This window comes from Macaca nemestrina, chromosome 13 (genome assembly GCF_043159975.1).
Source record: "Macaca nemestrina isolate mMacNem1 chromosome 13, mMacNem.hap1, whole genome shotgun sequence".
In the NCBI taxonomy this organism is placed as follows: Eukaryota; Metazoa; Chordata; class Mammalia; order Primates; family Cercopithecidae; genus Macaca; species Macaca nemestrina.
The window spans coordinates 122,396,108-122,413,656 of record NC_092137.1 but is presented as its reverse complement, the minus strand read 5'-3'; the positions used below and the strand labels follow the sequence as shown (position 1 = coordinate 122,413,656).

The window sequence follows — 17,549 nt, the reverse complement described above, 5'->3', positions numbered from 1 at the left end:
CTGACGTCATATTAAGGCGCACCGGGCGCGCAGACTTCTGGGAGATGAAGTCCTTGCGAAGGCAGCGCATTGATTGGGAGCGCGGGCGCCAGGACCCTTTGCGCAGGCGCGTTGCTTACCCGACCTGAAGAGGCGCCGTCTTCCCGGGTCCCGAGCACTCTGTGCCGGAGGTGAGGGTTGTGGGTGTGTGTCTTCGAGGAGCGGACTGAGCGCAGCAGCTTAGAGACGGGACTTGAGAACTTTGGGGAGGTGCTGTGGGAGCAAAACGGGGTGACAAGGGCGAGGCCAGCAGAGCGTGTGTCGCGACGACTCGGTGCGGACGGAAAGTTGTGCACCCACCCCCGTGTGTGCGTGTGTCCCGTGGGGTCTGGGCACCCATTGTCTGTCGGTCCCGGACTTTCAGGTTGGAGGTTTGGTGTCTTCCTCCGCCTCTCCCGTTTCTTCTTCCCATAATGGGTGCTCAATGAACGTGGGTGGAATTGACACCAAATTTAGGGTGCTGCCCGCTCCCTCTTTCCTAGCAAGCGCCTCAGATTGCCTCATTTAGCTCCCTGCCCTGGGCCTCCGCACGAGTGCTGGAGGGCTTCATGGAGGAGGTGGGATTTGACGTGAAAAAAAAGAAAAAACCAGGAAAGCAGCAGCTAAGCGTTAGGCAGATTTGAGCTGGAGAGAATTTTTACAGAAATTTAGCAACAGTGGTAGACAAGGTTGAAGAAAAGGTACGCTGGGAGCCAGGGCCCGGGACTCAGAGAATCAGGACAAGACCAGTAGGCAAGGTGGCTTGTATAGGTGTGATCCAGGGACTGACACGAATCAAACTATTTGGGGACAGTTGTTGTAGAGGTCACATTCAGGACTAGAGAGGGGAAAGGACCAGAAGCAGAGAGCCAGTTAGGGACGTATGGCAGTTTTGAAGTAAGCTGTTGTGGACCTGAATTCAGGTGGTGGTAGTGAAAGGGAAGGATACGGATGACATTGCAAAAGAAGAGTCAAAAGGGCCTGGTGACTAGATTTGGGAGGAAAGACAGTGAGGTAAGAGTTTGAGTTTGGGACACCTGGGAGAAGAATAAAACATCTGATACAAATGTAAAGCCAGGAAGAGGCGTGGATGTGGGGAATTGCCTAAAGGAACATAATTTTGAGGTGATGGCGGAACGCCTAATTCAAGGTTTGCAGTCATTTGGAAATGCAGGATAAGTTTGGAAGAATGCAGTACAGTTGTACAATTACAATACAGTTACAGGACATGGACATCTGTAGAGTTGGAAAATGGAGCCCTGAGTGTGGATGGACTTTCTGAGGGATGGCAAAAATGAAGAAAGTACAAAGACTGAGCTATGGGCAGCATCCATGTTTCCAGGGCAAAAGTGGGGAAAAAGAATCACACACAGACAGCAATTTTAGTGGTTGGAAGAAAGGCTAGTGCAGTATCATAGCAGTTACAGTAACCACTGGAACAAGCAGAAGCTTGTCAGAACAGTGAAAAGCTACAGAGAAATAGAGATAAGATCAGAAGTGCACTGGTAGGCCAGGCACAGTGGCTCATGCCTGTAATCCCAGCACTTTGGGAAGCCGAGGTGGGCAGATCACTTGAGGTCAGGAGTTCAAGACCAGCCTAGCCAACATGGTGAAACTCCATCTCTATAAAAATACAAAAATTAGCTGGGCATGATGGCGGGTGCCTGTAATCCCAGCTACTCGGGGGGCTTTGGTGGGAGAATCACTTGAACCTGAGAGGTAGAGGTTGCAGTGAGCTGAGATCATGCCATTGCACTTCAGCCTGGGTGACAAGAGTGAAACTCTGCCTCAAAATAAAAAAAGGTAGCTTTCAAGCATGCCCTTTCAGGTGTGTGAGGGGCAAAACTGAAAAACAGGGACTGGAGAAGAGTAAGTGGTGACAGTGTGGAGTCAGTAGGTTTGTATTACTCTCCAAAAAGTTTCTTCATGAAAGAAGAGCTTAAATGAGAACTGTTTTGCTAGAAGGAGGTCATGGGATTCAGTGAAAATAGTTTCAGGTAGAGGAGGCTTGTATGTCTTTGAAGATGTCAAAAGAAAGTACTACTGGGGTGGAAAATGCTGGGGGGGGCGGGGGAAAGACTAGGGGCCAGGCGTGGCAGCTCACGCCTGTAATCCCAGCACTTTGGGAGGCTGAGGCGGGTGGATCATGAGGTCAAGAGATTGAAACCATCCTGGCCAAAATGGTGAAACCCTGTCACTACTAAAAATACAAAAATTCTGTAATCCCAGCACTTTGGGAGGCCGAGACGGGCGAATCACGAGGTCAGGAGATCCAGACCATCCTGGCTAACCCGGTGAAACCCCGTCTCTACTAAAAAATACAAAAAACTAGCCGAGCGAGGTGGCGGGCGCCTGTAGTCCCAGCTACTCGGGAGGCTGAGGCAGGAGAATGGCGTGAACCCGGGAGGCGGAGCTTGCAGTGAGCTGAGATCTGGCCACTGCACTCCAGCCTGGGCGACAGAGCGAGACTCCGTCTCAAAAAAAAAAATAAAAAATAAAAATACAAAAATTAGCTGGGCGTGGTGGTGCATGCCTGTAGTCCCAGCTACTCCGGAGGCTGAGGCAGGAGACTGCCATGAACCCAGGAGGCGGAGCTTGCAGTGAGCCGAGATCGTGCTACTGCACTCCAGCCTGGGCCACAGAGCAAGACTCCATCTCCAAAAAAAAAAAAGAAAAAAGTTAGAACACAGGTAAAGTCCTGGAGATAGACATTTCTGTCTTGTTGACCTCACACATCTCGCTGCCTGGCACATAACGGCTACTTGGTACATGGTCATTGAATAGTGCAATAAGTGGATGGATTGCACTGAGCAGTAGAAAGGAAGAGAACTTGTATTTGTTGAATGAACTGGATGATAAATGCTTTATATTAATGGTCTTACCATTTGTAACTACTCTGTGAGTTAGGCAGCAAACAACTATTGGCTTAGGTAACTCATCCAAGGCTTCATGGTTAATAATTCCATGCCTGTGTAGTGCTTTCTACCATATAACCCTGCTTCCCTTGAAACTCATTCCTGGGACTCTTTGGTGTGGTAGAAGACAAAAGTTATGCAGAAATTTCTTGCTTATACTTAGCTAAACTTGTTTTTCCAAAAAGTTTTTGCTTGTTTTTCACATAGTTTTTGCAAACTGGTATTCACCCTCAAGGTAATATTCCTTTAAAATTTTGCTTGGCCAGTGTGAACCCATTATTAAATAACCCTGAGCTGCCTGGCAACCTGTAACTCTTAAGCTATAATGATTTATTTTCATGAAAAGATAGCAAAGGTAACAGACCAATAGACTAGAACAGAAAATCCCCAAATATCCAAGAATGTGATAGCCCCATTATAGAATAGAGTTAAATGCTGCCAGACAGACCAGTGAATATCTATTGATCTGGTCTTTTGACATTTTTGAAAACTTAGTTGTTCCTTATTTGTATCTTTGATTCATAAGTCTAGCTGTAGGACTCATCTCCTAAGGGAGAAAGGATGAAATCTGCACAGTTACAATGCCTCTTTGGAACCAGAGGTAGGTTCATTGTTAGTAGAGCCCGTTTCTCTTTCTACCTGATAGTTACCTGTAGCCCCAGTACTGTTAGTCCTCCCTGTTTGGGGTGTGTAGTTCCGTGTCTGGAATTACCTGGTTTATTCCTATTCCAAATTTCTTTTTACATACTTATGTGAATAGATACAAGTATATATCCCAAGGGTACATCTATACTTTATGAATAGTCATACAATTAATAGAAAAAGTACCTTTTTATATAACTAAAGTTTTAAACATTGCCTTCCTTGTATTGCAACTTTTATGGCATACTTTATATTAACTTTTCTATTTTGAGTATGAAACTCATAGCCCTTCAAAGTTCAAATTATTTTATTTAGCACTAATGATTTTTATTACTTATCTGGCCAGTGGGAGCCAGAGTCATCTGAGTTTTCTTATTCAAGGATGTGGGGTCAGCTCAAATTCCGAATGTCCAAAACTGTACTCATTGGTTTTCCCTTCCGTCCTCCTTCTCTGTTGCTTATCTCCATGAACAGCATTGTTATCCACGCCGCAATGGTAACCTGGACATCATTTTTGCCCTCATCACCTTCAGCCTCTTCTTCCAGCCAGTGTATTGTCTGTTCTTCTTCTTTTTTTTCCCCCCTGAGACGGAGTCTTGCTCTGTTGCCCAGGCTAGAGTGCAGTGGCGTGATCTTGGCTCATTGCAACCTTTGCCTCCCAGGTTCAAGCGATTCTCTTGCCTCAGCCTCCCAAGTAGCTGGGATTATAGGTGCCCACCACTGTGCCTGGCTCGTTTTTGTATTTTTAGTAGAAATGGGGTTTCACCATCTTGGCCAGGCTGGTCTTAAACTCCTGACCTCGTGGTCCACCCACCTCGGCCTCCCAAAGTGCTGAGATTACAGGTGTGAGCCACTGCGCCCGGCCTGTCTGCTCTTCTTAATAGCTTGACAGCAGTGTCTTCCATTTCTGCTTTCACAGCTTTCATTCAGTTTGTCATCTTTCTTATTGAAGTACAACACTCTCCTCAGTGGTCTGCTCACCTCCATTCTTTCCTTCCTGTAATCTCATCACACCACAGCCGCTCAGTGTGGCGTGGCCACCTGTGTTGGGGTCCCCAGGATCACCCCAGGTTCAGAGATTCACTAGAAGGACTCAAGACTTGACCCGTAGTTGTACTTCTGGCTAAGAGTATGATGATGACCCTGCAAGGACAGGCAGCCAGATCATAAGGTGAAAAGACAAGCCAGGTAGAGGAATCCACATATAGGCTTGCTTCTATTCTCCTTCTCCCATGAGGGTGTCACATGGAGCACACTCCTTCCCCCAGCAACGAAAATGCAGCAACAATCTCTGCTCAAGGCAGCTCACTGGAGACTCAGCCCACGTTTTTACTGAGAGCTGGTCACCTAGGCACCGTCTGTCTAACACATACCAAAATTCCAGACCCTCCAATAGGAAAGCAGATGTTCACCATAAACCACATTGTTTGCATGAATAGTTTAGGCATAGCAGACCCCCATTATCTCTTAGGGAACTGGGGAACCCTCTCAAAATCGAGGTTTCCAGCTGCCAGCGAAGGGCCAGCACGCAAGCAGAACTTTCTAGGAATAGCAGTCTCAGGTCCGCTATAACTTTTCTGCACACCACTCTTCTTTCCTTTCTGTTATTTTTTCTGTACACCAAAATAAGGACATACTCATGTTGAAAAAAATGTATAAAGAATGGTAAGAAAATAAAAATCTCTTATAACTCACCACTCAAATTTCATTTACATTTTAATATGTGTTCGTCCTTTTTCTATACATAATGTGCACGTACATGTATGTAATTTTAAGAGTGTACATTCTTCACGTAGTATTTTTGAATTTCTTAGTGTTTTTTTTTTTTTTTTTTTTGGTTTTTTTTTTTGAGATGGAATCTCACTCTTTCACCCAGGCTGGAGTGCAGTGGCATGATCTCAGCTCACTGCAACCTCTGCCTTCCAGGTTCAAGCGATTCTCCTGCCTCAGCCTCTGGAGTAGCTGGGACTACAGCCATGTGCCATCATGCCTGGCTAATTTTTGTATTTTTAGTAGAGATGGGATTTCACCATGTTGGCCAAACTGGTCTCGAACTCCTAACCTCAAGTGATCCTCATCCCTTGGCCTTCCAAAGTGCTGGGATTACAGGTGTGAGCCCCCGTGCCTGGCCATTCTTTGTGAGTTTTTTCAATTGTTGATTTTTTTTTTTTGTAAGAAACAAAGCATTATAAAGCTGAAGTATCCTGGGTATCCCTCCCCAGTCTTATTTCCCTATCTTCTCAGATATGTACACATTGGTGCTTATTGTCCCATGTGTTAATAGATTTTTGCAGGTATTATCTACCTGTTTTTAAATTTTATGTAAATATTATACAGTAAGTCATTTTATAACTTATTTTTTGCCCAGTAATTATGTTTTTTGCAATTTATCTCTGTTAATAATGTATAATATTCATATATGTGTATATATTCACAAATCCATTATCTGATTAATGGACATTGAAGTTGTTTGCAGTTTATCACTAGTGATCTTCTCCCCACTGACTTGTAATGCCACCTCAGTCGCACATCAGGCTTCCCTAATGCTTGGATATGTTTTGGAATTTTCTGTTCTAGTCTATTCATCTGTAATTGATGTGGCTATCTTTTCATGAAAATAAATCATGATAGCATAAAAGTTAAAAGCTCCCAGGCTGACTTGGATCCAAGTTCTACCTCAGCTTCTTACAAAGCCTTAATTTCCTAATATGTAAAATAGTGTCTTCCTTATTGATTTATGAGGATGGAGTTAAATTATCCTTATAAAAAGCACTTAGCACAATACCTGGCAAATAGCAAATGCTCAGTAATGCTAGTTGTTACTAAGATGATGGGGTTTTTTTGTTTTGGTTTGTTTGAGATGGAGTCTCTCTCTGTCGCCCAGGCTGCAGTGCAGTGGCACGATCTTGGCTCCCTGCAACCTCCGCCTCCTGGGTTCAACCAATTCTCCCGCCTCGGCCTCCCGAGTAACTGGGACCACAGGCACGTGCCACCACACCCAGCTAATTTTTTTGTATTTTTAGTAGAGACAGGGTTTCACCATTTTGACCAGGAGGGTCTCTATCTCTTGACCTCGTGATCCACCTGCCTCAGCCTCCCAAAGTGCTGGGATTAAGCCAATGCGCCAGGCCAAGATGATGTTTAATAGTGTTCCACTTATGTATGGACTGGACCAGAAATTACTTAACCAAGTCTCCAGATGTTTAAGGTATTTCAAATTTTTGCTGCCTTATTGAAAAGATTAAATGAGATCATACATATAGAGTGCTTAGGAAGTGCCCTGGAACATAGCTGTCAGTAAGGGTTAGTGTTAATGATGAGTCATAAAAAGCTGTGTACATATTATTACTTATTTCCTTAGTATAAATTCCTAGGAGATAATTGCTGGGTCAAACAGTATGTTTCAAGGCCCTTGCTGTAAGTCACAGTGGTTTTTCTAAAGCACAGATGTGATGACATGTCCACACCCAAGCCCTTCGGTAACCTCCATGCCTGTGGAGAAAGGGCCGTGCAAAACTCTCCTTGAGGAAACTGGCCTCTGCCTCCCTCTTTAGCTGCATCTTCCCCACAGCACGACTCACAGCCTAGACTTCTACCATTCTAAGCTGATTTTTATTGTTAATCCTTTCCATGTAAAGACCTGCCTCCTTCTTTTTGAGAAACTTGAGGTTTTTTTCTCAAGATTTAGAAGGTTCTGGCTCCTCCCACAAATGAAAACTTAGCTTAGATCCCACTCCTGTCAAGAAAGCTGCAGTGCTCCTCCCTCCACCCCTCCCTGCTGGGCTAGGTGAGCCTCTGAGGTGCTCTCATGGATTGCTGTGCATATCGCTTTGCTGCACTTACACATCCTGGAGTGAAATATTATTTCATTTACTTGTTCTCCGTGCTAAGCTATAGCTTCTGGAGGACAAAGACAGCGTCTGACAGTTTTTTTGTGCTTGGTATAAGTAGTTGGTGCTGAATAAATGCTGGTTGAATAGAAGGATGAATGAGTCACAAGAAGCAGTGACCATATCCCCTTGACTGTTGGAGAATGGTCAGTGCACCACAAATACGCCTTTTCCTTCTCCTCACGAGGACCACACCATCTCCCAGCCACCATAAATCCCAGAAATGTGGGATTTAATGCTCTTGTTTTATTTTTATAGTTTTTATTTTTGTAGAGACAGGGGTCTTGCTATGTTGCCCAGGCTGGTCTCGAGAACTCCTGGCCTCAAGTGATCCTTTTACCTCAGCCTCCCAAAGTGCTGGGATTACAGGCGTGCGCCACTGCGCCTGGTCTGTTGTTTTAATTAGACTCTCGATTGCGAAAAAATGAGACTTCGCTAATCCCAGTAAAGGGAATTAGTGATAAGATCTTACACAGAGCCCAAGAGGGTTAGAGTATTACGGCAATCTATGAATAAATAAGGCTGGTTTGCATGGAAATTGGACCCGTGGGTGGTGCTAGGCGAGGTGAGGGCCTCCCCAGGAATTCTTAGGTCTCTGCGTCGGTATTCCACCGCTGGTTGCACTGGGCTCCCCCTGCCTGCCCCTGGTCCCGTGGTCTATTATGACCTTTTCTCTACCTTGTACCTCCCACGTGCCCATGGCTTCTGCTGCTGGTAACTTTGGTTCCCCGATCCTCGTGGCTGCTTCGGGACCTCATGATATCCTTTCAGCTAGTCACTTACTTGTCCTGACATTTCTTAGTTCACATTCCGAAGGAAGGATGTCACCCCTTTTCAAGCCAGACCACGTCTCAGTCTACTACTCACCTATGCATCGCCCACCTGTGGCCTAATCAGTGTGGCTCCGGGAATGAGACCCAGGGTCACATGGTACAAAACCTGCCCAAGGGACAGTCCTTTAGCAGGGGCTACGAGTGGGGTCTTTTTCCTTTGAAGAGACTGGATTGTCTTTGATATGTCTTGTCCGTGTAGTCTTTTACAAAATTGCTTCTGGCTTTTGCCCAGTAATTGTTCAGGGCAATACTGAATGTGAGTTTATACGTATACGCACTGTGTGAATCTTACACGGTTCTTGACTCAGGAATAGAACTCTGCCTCTAGCATCATGGTAAAACCACCACCACATTGTGGTCTAATTCGCAATTCCATGGTTGTTGGCTCTCATTCTGGGGTGGTCTGGGGTTGTGCCTGGCCTTGCTTGACTTTGACCCCCTTTTGTAAGGTATTGAGAATGACGTATCCCCCTGGTATGGGCTTCATGGGTCAAAACACTATGCGACGGTACTGGTCTTTCTCGTACCTTCTTTCTCACCCCACACTTCTGCTTCATTAGGACTCTGCCCTTGACTACAGGGAGAGCACACAGGAAAGAATGGCTGCTGTGTCTCCGACCACCAGATGCCAGGTGAGGTGGCCTTTTGTGTTTCTGAAGTACTCCATTCGTCTCCAGAATAGAACCACTTTTCTTTATCCTGGAGCCTCTTTGAGCAGACCCAGCCAGGCAGATGAAGGACTCCACAGGGAGTATTTCTTTCCCATTTCACTTGAGGTGTCCTTTAGTGACCTTTTCCTGCCGTGAGCATGTGCCCACTAGCTCGTCACCAGACTCACAACTCCTGGAGCCTTCGCTGTGAGTGACTGTGCCTAGAAGCCAATGGTAGGGTCTGACTGGAAGGTTTGGGGAATAGTGGGCTGGTTCTGGTCCTGACTGTCCCTTTGGTACATTCACGTGTGGACTGGGAGGAGGCCCCAGTGTTCAGAGAGTGTGGGGCTAGGCGGGGATGTGTGGTACACACTGTAGAGCACCTGTCTGCAGGCGCTGAGAGGCGGGGATGTGTGGTACACACTGTAGAGCACCTGTCTGCAGGCGCTGAGAGGCGGGGATGTGTGGTACACACTGTAGAGCGCCTGTCTGCAGGTGCTGAGAGCCCTGAAGAGTCTCCCGTGCTACAGACACGTGGCTTGCTCCATTCCTGCCCAAGGGCAGAGTCTTGAATTCGGCACCCTGGCCTAGAACTTTTGCCGACGCGCTGGAGACTCATCTGAGGTTTTAGAACTGGAGGTAAAGAGATGCAATCTTACAGAATCACAGAGCATTGGAATGAAATGAGGGGGATCCTACAGATGATCTAATCAACACCATTATTCTAAGGATTTGTAAAAAACAAAGACAATTGGTGAAATCTGAGTAAGATTGTAGATTAGGTAATAGGATAAGATCAATGCTATTTTCTCCTTTTTTTTTTTTTTTTTGAGACGGAGTCTTTGCTCTGTCACCCAGGCTGGGGTGCAGTGGCGCGAACTCGGCTCACTACAAGCTCCGCCTCCTGGGTTTACGCCATTCTCCAACCTCAGCCTCCCGAGTAGCTGGGACTACAGGCGCCCGCCACCTCGCCCGGCTAGTTTTTTTTGTACTTTTAGTAGAGACGGGGTTTCACCGTGTTAGCCAGGATGGTCTCGATCTCCTGACCTCGTGATCCGCCCGTCTCGGCCTCCCAAAGTGCTGGGATTACAGGCGTGAGCCACCGCGCCCGGCCCTATTTTCTCCTTTTTATTTTATTTTATTTTTTTGAGACACAGTCTCACTCTGTCACTCAGGCTGGAGTGCAGTGGCACGACCTCACCTCACTGCAAGCTCTGCCTCCTGGGTTCAAGCGATTCTCCTGCCTCAGCCTCTGGAGTAGCTGGGACTACAGGCGCCGCCACCACGCCTGGCTAATTTTTTTGTATTTTTAGTAGAGTTGGGGTTTCACCATGCTTCTGTCCTCATGATCTGCCCGCCTTGGCCTCCCAAAGTGCTGGGATTACAGGCATGAGCCACCACGCCCAGCCTATTTTCTCCATTTTTTATAGTTATACTGTGATCATAACAACAGTACGCCCTTGTTTTTACAGAATACACATTGAAATATTTAGGATTAAAGACATCTGATGTCGGCAAGTTAGTCAAGAGGCTTAGCAAAAAGATAGGAGAATGTGTATCTAGAGAGAGACAGAAAGATAAAGCAAACGTGGAAAATGCTGCCATTTGAGGAAGCCAGGTGAAAGGCACACACGGCTTTTTTTGTGCTGGTTTGAGAGGTCTGAAGAAAGAGGCTGATACTCAGATGCTCAGCTGCAGGTGTAGTGCTGTGAGGTTCTGACCAAGAGCTCCATGTCCTGGGTGATGAGGCCACTTTTCCCAAGGGCTTTAAAGTTCTACTCAGTCCATTGTTTTTCTTCCCTCCCACCATGCATCCTCCAGGGCTGTCATCTTTGACATTTTTGGTCTGGTCCAAATAAAGAGAAGGGTTAAGAGTAAAGGAGAATGTGATTGTATTTTCAGGAATCAGTGACATTCGAAGACGTGGCTGTGGTTTTCACAGATGAAGAGTGGAGTCATCTGGTCCCCATACAGAGGGACCTCTACAAGGAGGTGATGCTGGAGAACTATAACAGCATCGTGTCATTGGGTAAGGGGAGCCTCCATGAGGAGGTACAGTCTGTCCTATGCTAATGTGGGGCTGAGAGGGCTGAGGAATTATTACCTTTCTCCTCCCCACTGAGTCCTGAGCCACTTGAGAGACAAAGTAAGAGGTGAAAGATGTGGCATCAGAGTACAGCAACGGCGGGCTCAATACTGAACCCCAGCATTGGGCAGACATGCCTCCCCAGCCATGGGCGGTGCTGGACGACCATAGGCTCTCTCGCTCAGCAGCCTGCCCTGGCAAAATGGAGGGAGGGCCAGTGAGGGCTGAGCGACCGAGCAGAATGTGTGTTAGAGGCAGGGAGCTGGGTCTCCAGAGGGGCAGGCGGAAAACGCTGAGTTCCATATGCCCAGCTATTCTCCCAACTCGCCAGTCAGGTAACTCAGCTCACCCAGAGGAGTGTGTGCTGGGGAAGGGGGCCATCTTGTCGGAATAGAGGGTTGTGCCTCTGAGGTCACCAGAGATGTGTTTGATTTTGAGTATTTGTCTTAGGTACAGTCTTAGATGCTCACAGAACACACTTTGTAATTATAGAGACTTGTGTGACAGAGAAAGTTGAGTCACTACTGATTCCGGTATTAGTGAAAAGTAAAGCTGGGCTCCTGGAGGTTATGGGAACCTCTCAGGGGCTTCACGAGTGAGAGGCTGAGGGAGTGCCCAGAATGAGAAGCTGGTTTAAAATCAGCAGCAGTAACAGGACTCGCAGTGCAGATTTCCTACCAGGCAGGTCTCAAAGTAAGTGCTAACACCCCCCAGAGTAATGTAATCAGGCCAGTAGTCTCCCAAACAGAATGGAATATTCAGGAAGGAGCCTTTGTTACAGGCGTTAGCAGATGGCTGTTGAGGAAAATAGAGCCCCTGAGGTCAGGGACCGAGAGCCACAGGGAGATGCTGGGTGTGGCCATTTTGTCAACAGAGAATCTACATAAAACCCAGTAGACAGTCCTTGGGCCCAATAAGAAAGTGCCTCTTTCCCAAGTTGGGGCCTGAACAAAAGGGAAGTTTAGAGCCCAAGCCTATTTCCAGGATCTATTTTTTAATATAACCAAAAATGGATAGATTTGCTTCAGGGAATTTATCCTAAGGAAATAATAGGACAAACAATCCGTGGTATATGGAGATGTTCATTACACTATTGTTTGTTAATAGCAAAACATTAAAAATGATCTAAATGTCTGTTATAAGGGAATTCATTAAATAAATTATGTTATCCATACAATGTCATATCCCGTAGCTATTACAATGGTGAGGTAGATCAGTGCTGATTGAAATAAAACAGTATTTTAAATTTATTATGTGAAAAAAAAAAATCAAGTTTACAAGTCAGCATCATTTCATTATCCAGTTTTTTATTTTTTAATTTAATTTTATTTTTTCATTTGAGAGAGTCTCACTCTATTGCCTAGACTGGAGTGCAGTGATGCAATCTCGGCTCACTACAACCTCCGTCTCCAGGGTTCAAGCAGTTCTCGTGCCTCAGTCTCCCAAGTAGCTGGGATTACAGCCATGAGCTACCATACCCTGCTAATTTGTGTATTTTTAGTAGAGACGGGGTTTCACCATGTTGGCCAGGCTGGTCTCGAACTCCTGACCTCAGGTGATCTACTCGTCTTGGCCTCCCAAAGTGCTGGGATTACAGGGGGGGGCCACTGTGCCCAGCCTCATTATCCAGTTTTTAACAGAATGTATCTAGAGGCATCTTTGGATATCTGAATAGAAAGAAAGAAAATACACTGTATGCAAGGTGATTTTTTTTCTTGTTGTTTGCATAGACTTCTAATTTTCCTAGAATGAACCGGACAGATTTGTTTCAATGAAAGCATAGTGCTCAAGGCAAACAAATGAACAAAAATGGGCAGTTTTGATACACTTTTTTATTCAAGGTGACTTAATTTCATTCTCATCTCCCCTAAGCCTTCATCCTACCAGTACTAACACCGGGAACTTCCCATTCACTTCACGGGGAAGAATAAACATGTGAAACCACATGGGTTCTCTCAACCTTCTGACCTTGTGCCACTTGCTCCTTTTATAGCCTCAGTCTTGGCCTCTGTCCAGAGTTTCCTCTGCTTTGGACTCTGCATTCTTGGCCTGTGCATTCTGCCTTTTGCATTTTCTCTCTAAAAGACTTAGACGCTGTGTCCAGGCACAATGGCTTATGCCTGTAATCCCAGCTGTTTTGGAGGCCGAGGCAGGCGGATCACCTGAGGTCAGGAGTTCGAGACCAGCGTGGCCATCATGGCAAAGCTCCTTCTCTACTAAAAATACAAAAATTAGCCAGGTGTGGTGGCACCCGCCTGTAATTCCAGCTAGTGGGGAGGCTGAGGCAGGAGAATCACTTGAACCTGGGAGGTGGAGGTTGCAGTGAGCCGAGATCGGGCCACTGCACTCCAGCTGGGGCGACAGAATGAGACGCTGTCTCAACAGCAACCAAAAAGTCTTAGAAGCTGGGATTGAGCTTTGGGAGAGTGATATTTCATCACACACAGCCACTTGCTTTGTTTCTTTCTCTTTGAGCAGGCCTTCCAGTTCCTCAACCTGATGTGATTTTCCAATTGAAGAGAGGGGACAAGCCATGGGTAGTAGATCTGCATGGGTCTGAGGAGAGAGAACGGCCAGAGAGTGTCTCTCTAGGTAACTGAGTGTGAACAGGACAGGATGGAATTTTGTTATTTGGGTGATGGGGGAACATCAGCTCTCGCCTTTCTCTCACATTCCAGTCTTTTGCTTGTTATTTATTGTGTGTCACCCACTAGCTTTCATTTTTTCCCTTTACACCTTAACGTGTTATTCGTCTATATTCACCAAGTGTTACTTTCTCACATCTGTCACACGGCACACTCATGCCTTGCTCTTTCCTTTTTTTTTTTCCAAGACAGAGTCTCGCTCTGTTGCCCAGGCTGGAGTGCAGTGGGGCTGTCTTGGCTCACTGTAACCTCCGCCTCCCGGGTTCAAGTGCTTCTCCTGCCTCAGCCTCCCAAATAGCTGGGATTACAGGCGCCTGCCACCACACCCGGATAATTTTTGTATTTTAGTGAGACGGGGTTTTGCCAGGCCATGCTGGTCTCGAACTCCTGACCTCAGGTGATCCACCCACCTTGGCCTCCCAAAGTGCTGGGATTATAGGAGTGAGCCACTGTGCCCAGCCACACTTTGCTATTTCTATTGAGCGCCATCCAGTCCATTCGGCATGCTCTCGTAATTGTGCTGGCCATGCTCCCGCTGGACATTCTCCTGTTTTCTGAGGTGTCCACCATCCGTTCTGTTCCCTGCCACCTTCTTCAATCCCAGGTCTCAGTCCCTCTCTGCAGTGTAGTACTATTTGTGGGAGCAAACAATGCAGTAACCATACATCACTTTCAGACTCATGGAAGCATCTCTTCTCTCTGCTGTAATATTTTCTAGTCCAGGAAAAAAAACTGCATCTGTTTTCTGTTTGTTCCAGAAACTAAGCCTGAGATTCATGATGCTTCAGACGAAAAATCAGAAGGATCATTGAGGGAATGCCTTGGAAGGCAAAGTCCTCTGTGTCCTAAATTTGAAGTTTATGCGCCCGATGGCAGGATGGGAACAGAAAAGCAAAGCCCTTCAGGGGAGACTCATAAGAAATCTCTCTCCCGGGAGAAAGGCGTGCGGCGAGGGTCAGCCCTGCCCAGGGAAGTTCTCACTAAAGAGAGACACCAGGAATGCAGTGACTGTGGGAAGACCTTCTTTGACCACTCATCCCTCACCCGCCATCAGAGGACTCACACTGGGGAGAAGCCCTACGGCTGCCGTGAGTGTGGGAAAGCCTTCAGCCACAGAAGCAGCCTCAGCAGACATCTGATGTCGCACACCGGGGAGAGCCCCTACGAGTGCAGCGTGTGCGCAAAAGCCTTCTTCGACCGCTCGTCCCTCACTGTCCACCAGCGAATCCACACCGGAGAGAAGCCCTTTCAGTGCAGCGAGTGTGGGAAAGCCTTTTTTGACCGTTCGTCCCTTACTCGACACCAGAGAATTCACACTGGAGAAAGTCCTTATGAATGTCATGAGTGTGGGAAAGCCTTCAGCCAGAAAAGCATTCTTACTCGCCACCAGCTAATCCACACTGGCAGGAAGCCGTACGAGTGTAACGAGTGCGGGAAAGCTTTCTATGGGGTCTCGTCACTGAACAGACATCAGAAGGCTCACGCCGGGGACCCTCGCTATCAGTGTAACGAGTGTGGCAAAGCTTTCTTTGACCGCTCATCCCTTACGCAGCATCAGAAGATCCACACTGGAGACAAGCCATATGAATGCAGCGAGTGCGGGAAAGCCTTCAGCCAGCGATGCCGGCTCACGCGGCATCAGCGCGTCCACACGGGAGAGAAGCCCTTTGAATGCAGTGTGTGTGGGAAAGTTTTCAGTTCAAAATCTTCCGTTATTCAGCATCAGCGGCGTTACGCCAAGCAGGGAATAGACTGAGTTGGGTGAAAGCTTGGGCGGGACAAGAACGTCCATACAAATTCGAGATAGGTCTCCCCTGTCTTAAACAAAGCTGCCATTTACTCATTCTACCCACCCTGGCTGCCGCTGTCCTGGCCTGCTTGTGCGCCAGAGTGTTCAATAGGCACTCCCTTCCTGCTGTGTTACAGAACTGCAGGCAGGCCACGGAGATGACTCCCTTCCTGCTGTGTTACAGAACTGCAGGCAGGCCATGGAGATGACTCCCTTCCTGCTGTGTTATAGAACCACAGGCAGGCCATGGAAATGTCTCTAACGATACAAAAGTTTGACAAGGTTTGTCAGACAATAGGATAGATGTTAGGAGGAGACACACCTCTTGTCTGAGAACCTAGGCCCCGGGTATCACTGCACTTTAAGTAACTGGCGGCTGCAGCAGGAGGGAAAGGCAGAATGATACCAGAGCAGTACTATTTTTTTTCAGAACAGTTGTTTTGATGGCTGTTTTAGTCCCCCTGTCTTGGAGCTTTTTGGGGCCCTAATCTTGTTCTCTTGTGTCCCAGCTTTTAGACCTCTTCCTTCTACTGCTAGTAGCTGGCACTTCCTGAGCACTTACGATGAGGTAAAGACTCAGCTAAGGGTTTTACAGGAAGTAGATTAACTGATCCTGTCGCCAACCCTATGAAGTAGGCACTGTTACCATCTGCATCTCTAGATGAGCACCCTGAGGTTTATAGAGATTAAATCACTTGCCCAAGGTGACCCAGCTGGTAAAAGGTGATGCCAGGTCTTGAAGACAGGTCCACCTTCAAAGTCTATTTTCTTTACCATTATGCTTGACAGTTTGTTTTATAATTTATGTATATGTATTATCCTCTCAACTAGATTGTAAGCACTTGGAGGTGTGACTTACAGGTCTTTGTATCTCACACAGTGCCTTGCTAATGGGTGCTCAATAAATATTTATATGAATGAATGACTTTTCTACTTACCAGATTCTCTCCATTCAAAACACCTCTTGGATTTGCATTCTTTGTCTGAATTCACAGCCCAGCCTACACTTTTATCATCCCCAGCTCCCACTCCTGGCAGCAGTAGCTTCCTAATTCCAGTTCTTCCCACTTGATTGTTGAAGAGGGATGTGCTAAGATGTGGTACAGTAATAGCCCACAGAGAGCTATGTCTCCCTTAAAACCTGACGGGAACCACTCTGTCTTATTCTCTCCTCATTATTTGGAACATCTGGCTTCCAAAGTCACCACAAGGGAGGAAGAGAAAGCTAGAGGAATTTGTCGGATTTCTTTTTAGACCCAGGCTTACATCACTTCTGTCCACATCTAAGAAGACAGAACCCAGCACTTGGAGGCCAGGAAAGTAAACAAGCACCTCGAAAGCTGGTTAACACCGAGAGCCTCTGTCACAAAGTAAACAAGCACCTTGAAAGCTGGTTAACACCGAGAGCCTCTGTCACCATTACAGTTTGCATATTACTGTTAACCCAGTCTTTGCAAGTGACCCCTTCCTGCCCATCATTGCCTTCCTCAAGACCTAAAATAGCTCCCTATTCAGTGAAAAATTATCTCAATATTTAAGATCTGCCTTAACATGATCCCCATTGCTGAACTTTACCTCCTGACTCCAAAAACCCTTCTATTCCCTGGGCCCAGTCCTGTATTTTCATTTTTGTTAAAGGATACGCACTAGATGACCTCGACTCTAGGCATCTGCATTCTCTTGCTCTTCACTTAGGGTGAAGCTCAGAAAAGGACCTGGTTCTGAAAGGCTGTCTGGAATTAGACTGCCCTACATGATTCCCCGTGGATTGAGATGAATTTCCTCTGGAAGTTCAAGTCAGATTCGAGAAGCTGAATTACCAAACAGACCCTCCTCAACCTACTAACAACCCTATTCCTCTGTTCACCCTAGAGAAGACAAACGGCAGGGAAGACTTGATCTGTGGACTTTTGAAAGCAACTTGAGGAAAAACACGTAACAGAATCTGTGGGTGTGGACAATATGTGATATTGCTAAATAATGTCAAGTAGGAAATAAAAAAGACTATGGACAAACTTTTGGCTGATGACTGGGAGTTCTGAATTTTTACTGCCTCGTTAAAAGTAAATTGAGGGTCAGGT

The 17,549-nt window shown here is 46.5% G+C and overlaps 1 protein-coding gene across 2 annotated transcripts; it reads left to right on the top strand.

Moving 5' to 3' along the window:
* The first annotated feature begins 87 nt into the window (after window positions 1-87).
* On the top strand, window positions 88-16,390 carry LOC105490012 (zinc finger protein 2). 2 transcript variants are annotated; one of them, XM_011755215.2, is made up of 5 exons: window positions 89-170; window positions 8,859-8,930; window positions 10,851-10,977; window positions 13,513-13,626; window positions 14,438-16,390. In XM_011755215.2, the coding sequence occupies exons 2-5, from the start codon at window positions 8,898-8,900 to the stop codon at window positions 15,433-15,435; spliced, it is 1,272 nt and encodes a 423-aa protein (XP_011753517.2). In that variant the 5' UTR covers window positions 89-170; window positions 8,859-8,897; the 3' UTR covers window positions 15,436-16,390. The 2 variants fall into 2 exon arrangements, with proteins under 2 accessions (XP_011753518.2, XP_011753517.2); XM_011755216.2 differs by lacking the exon at window positions 13,513-13,626 and having other exon boundaries at window positions 88-170.
* Window positions 16,391-17,549: the final 1,159 nt, after the last annotated feature.

Bases quoted from the DNA above. Each gene is read 5' to 3' on its own strand.
- LOC105490012 (XM_011755215.2), top strand. From the start codon at position 8,898: ATGGCTGCTGTGTCTCCGACCACCAGATGCCAG. The intron at 10,978-13,512 runs GTAAGGGGAGCC...CTCTTTGAGCAG, and splicing joins TAACAGCATCGTGTCATTGG to GCCTTCCAGTTCCTCAACCT. The intron at 13,627-14,437 runs GTAACTGAGTGT...TGTTTGTTCCAG, and splicing joins GCCAGAGAGTGTCTCTCTAG to AAACTAAGCCTGAGATTCAT.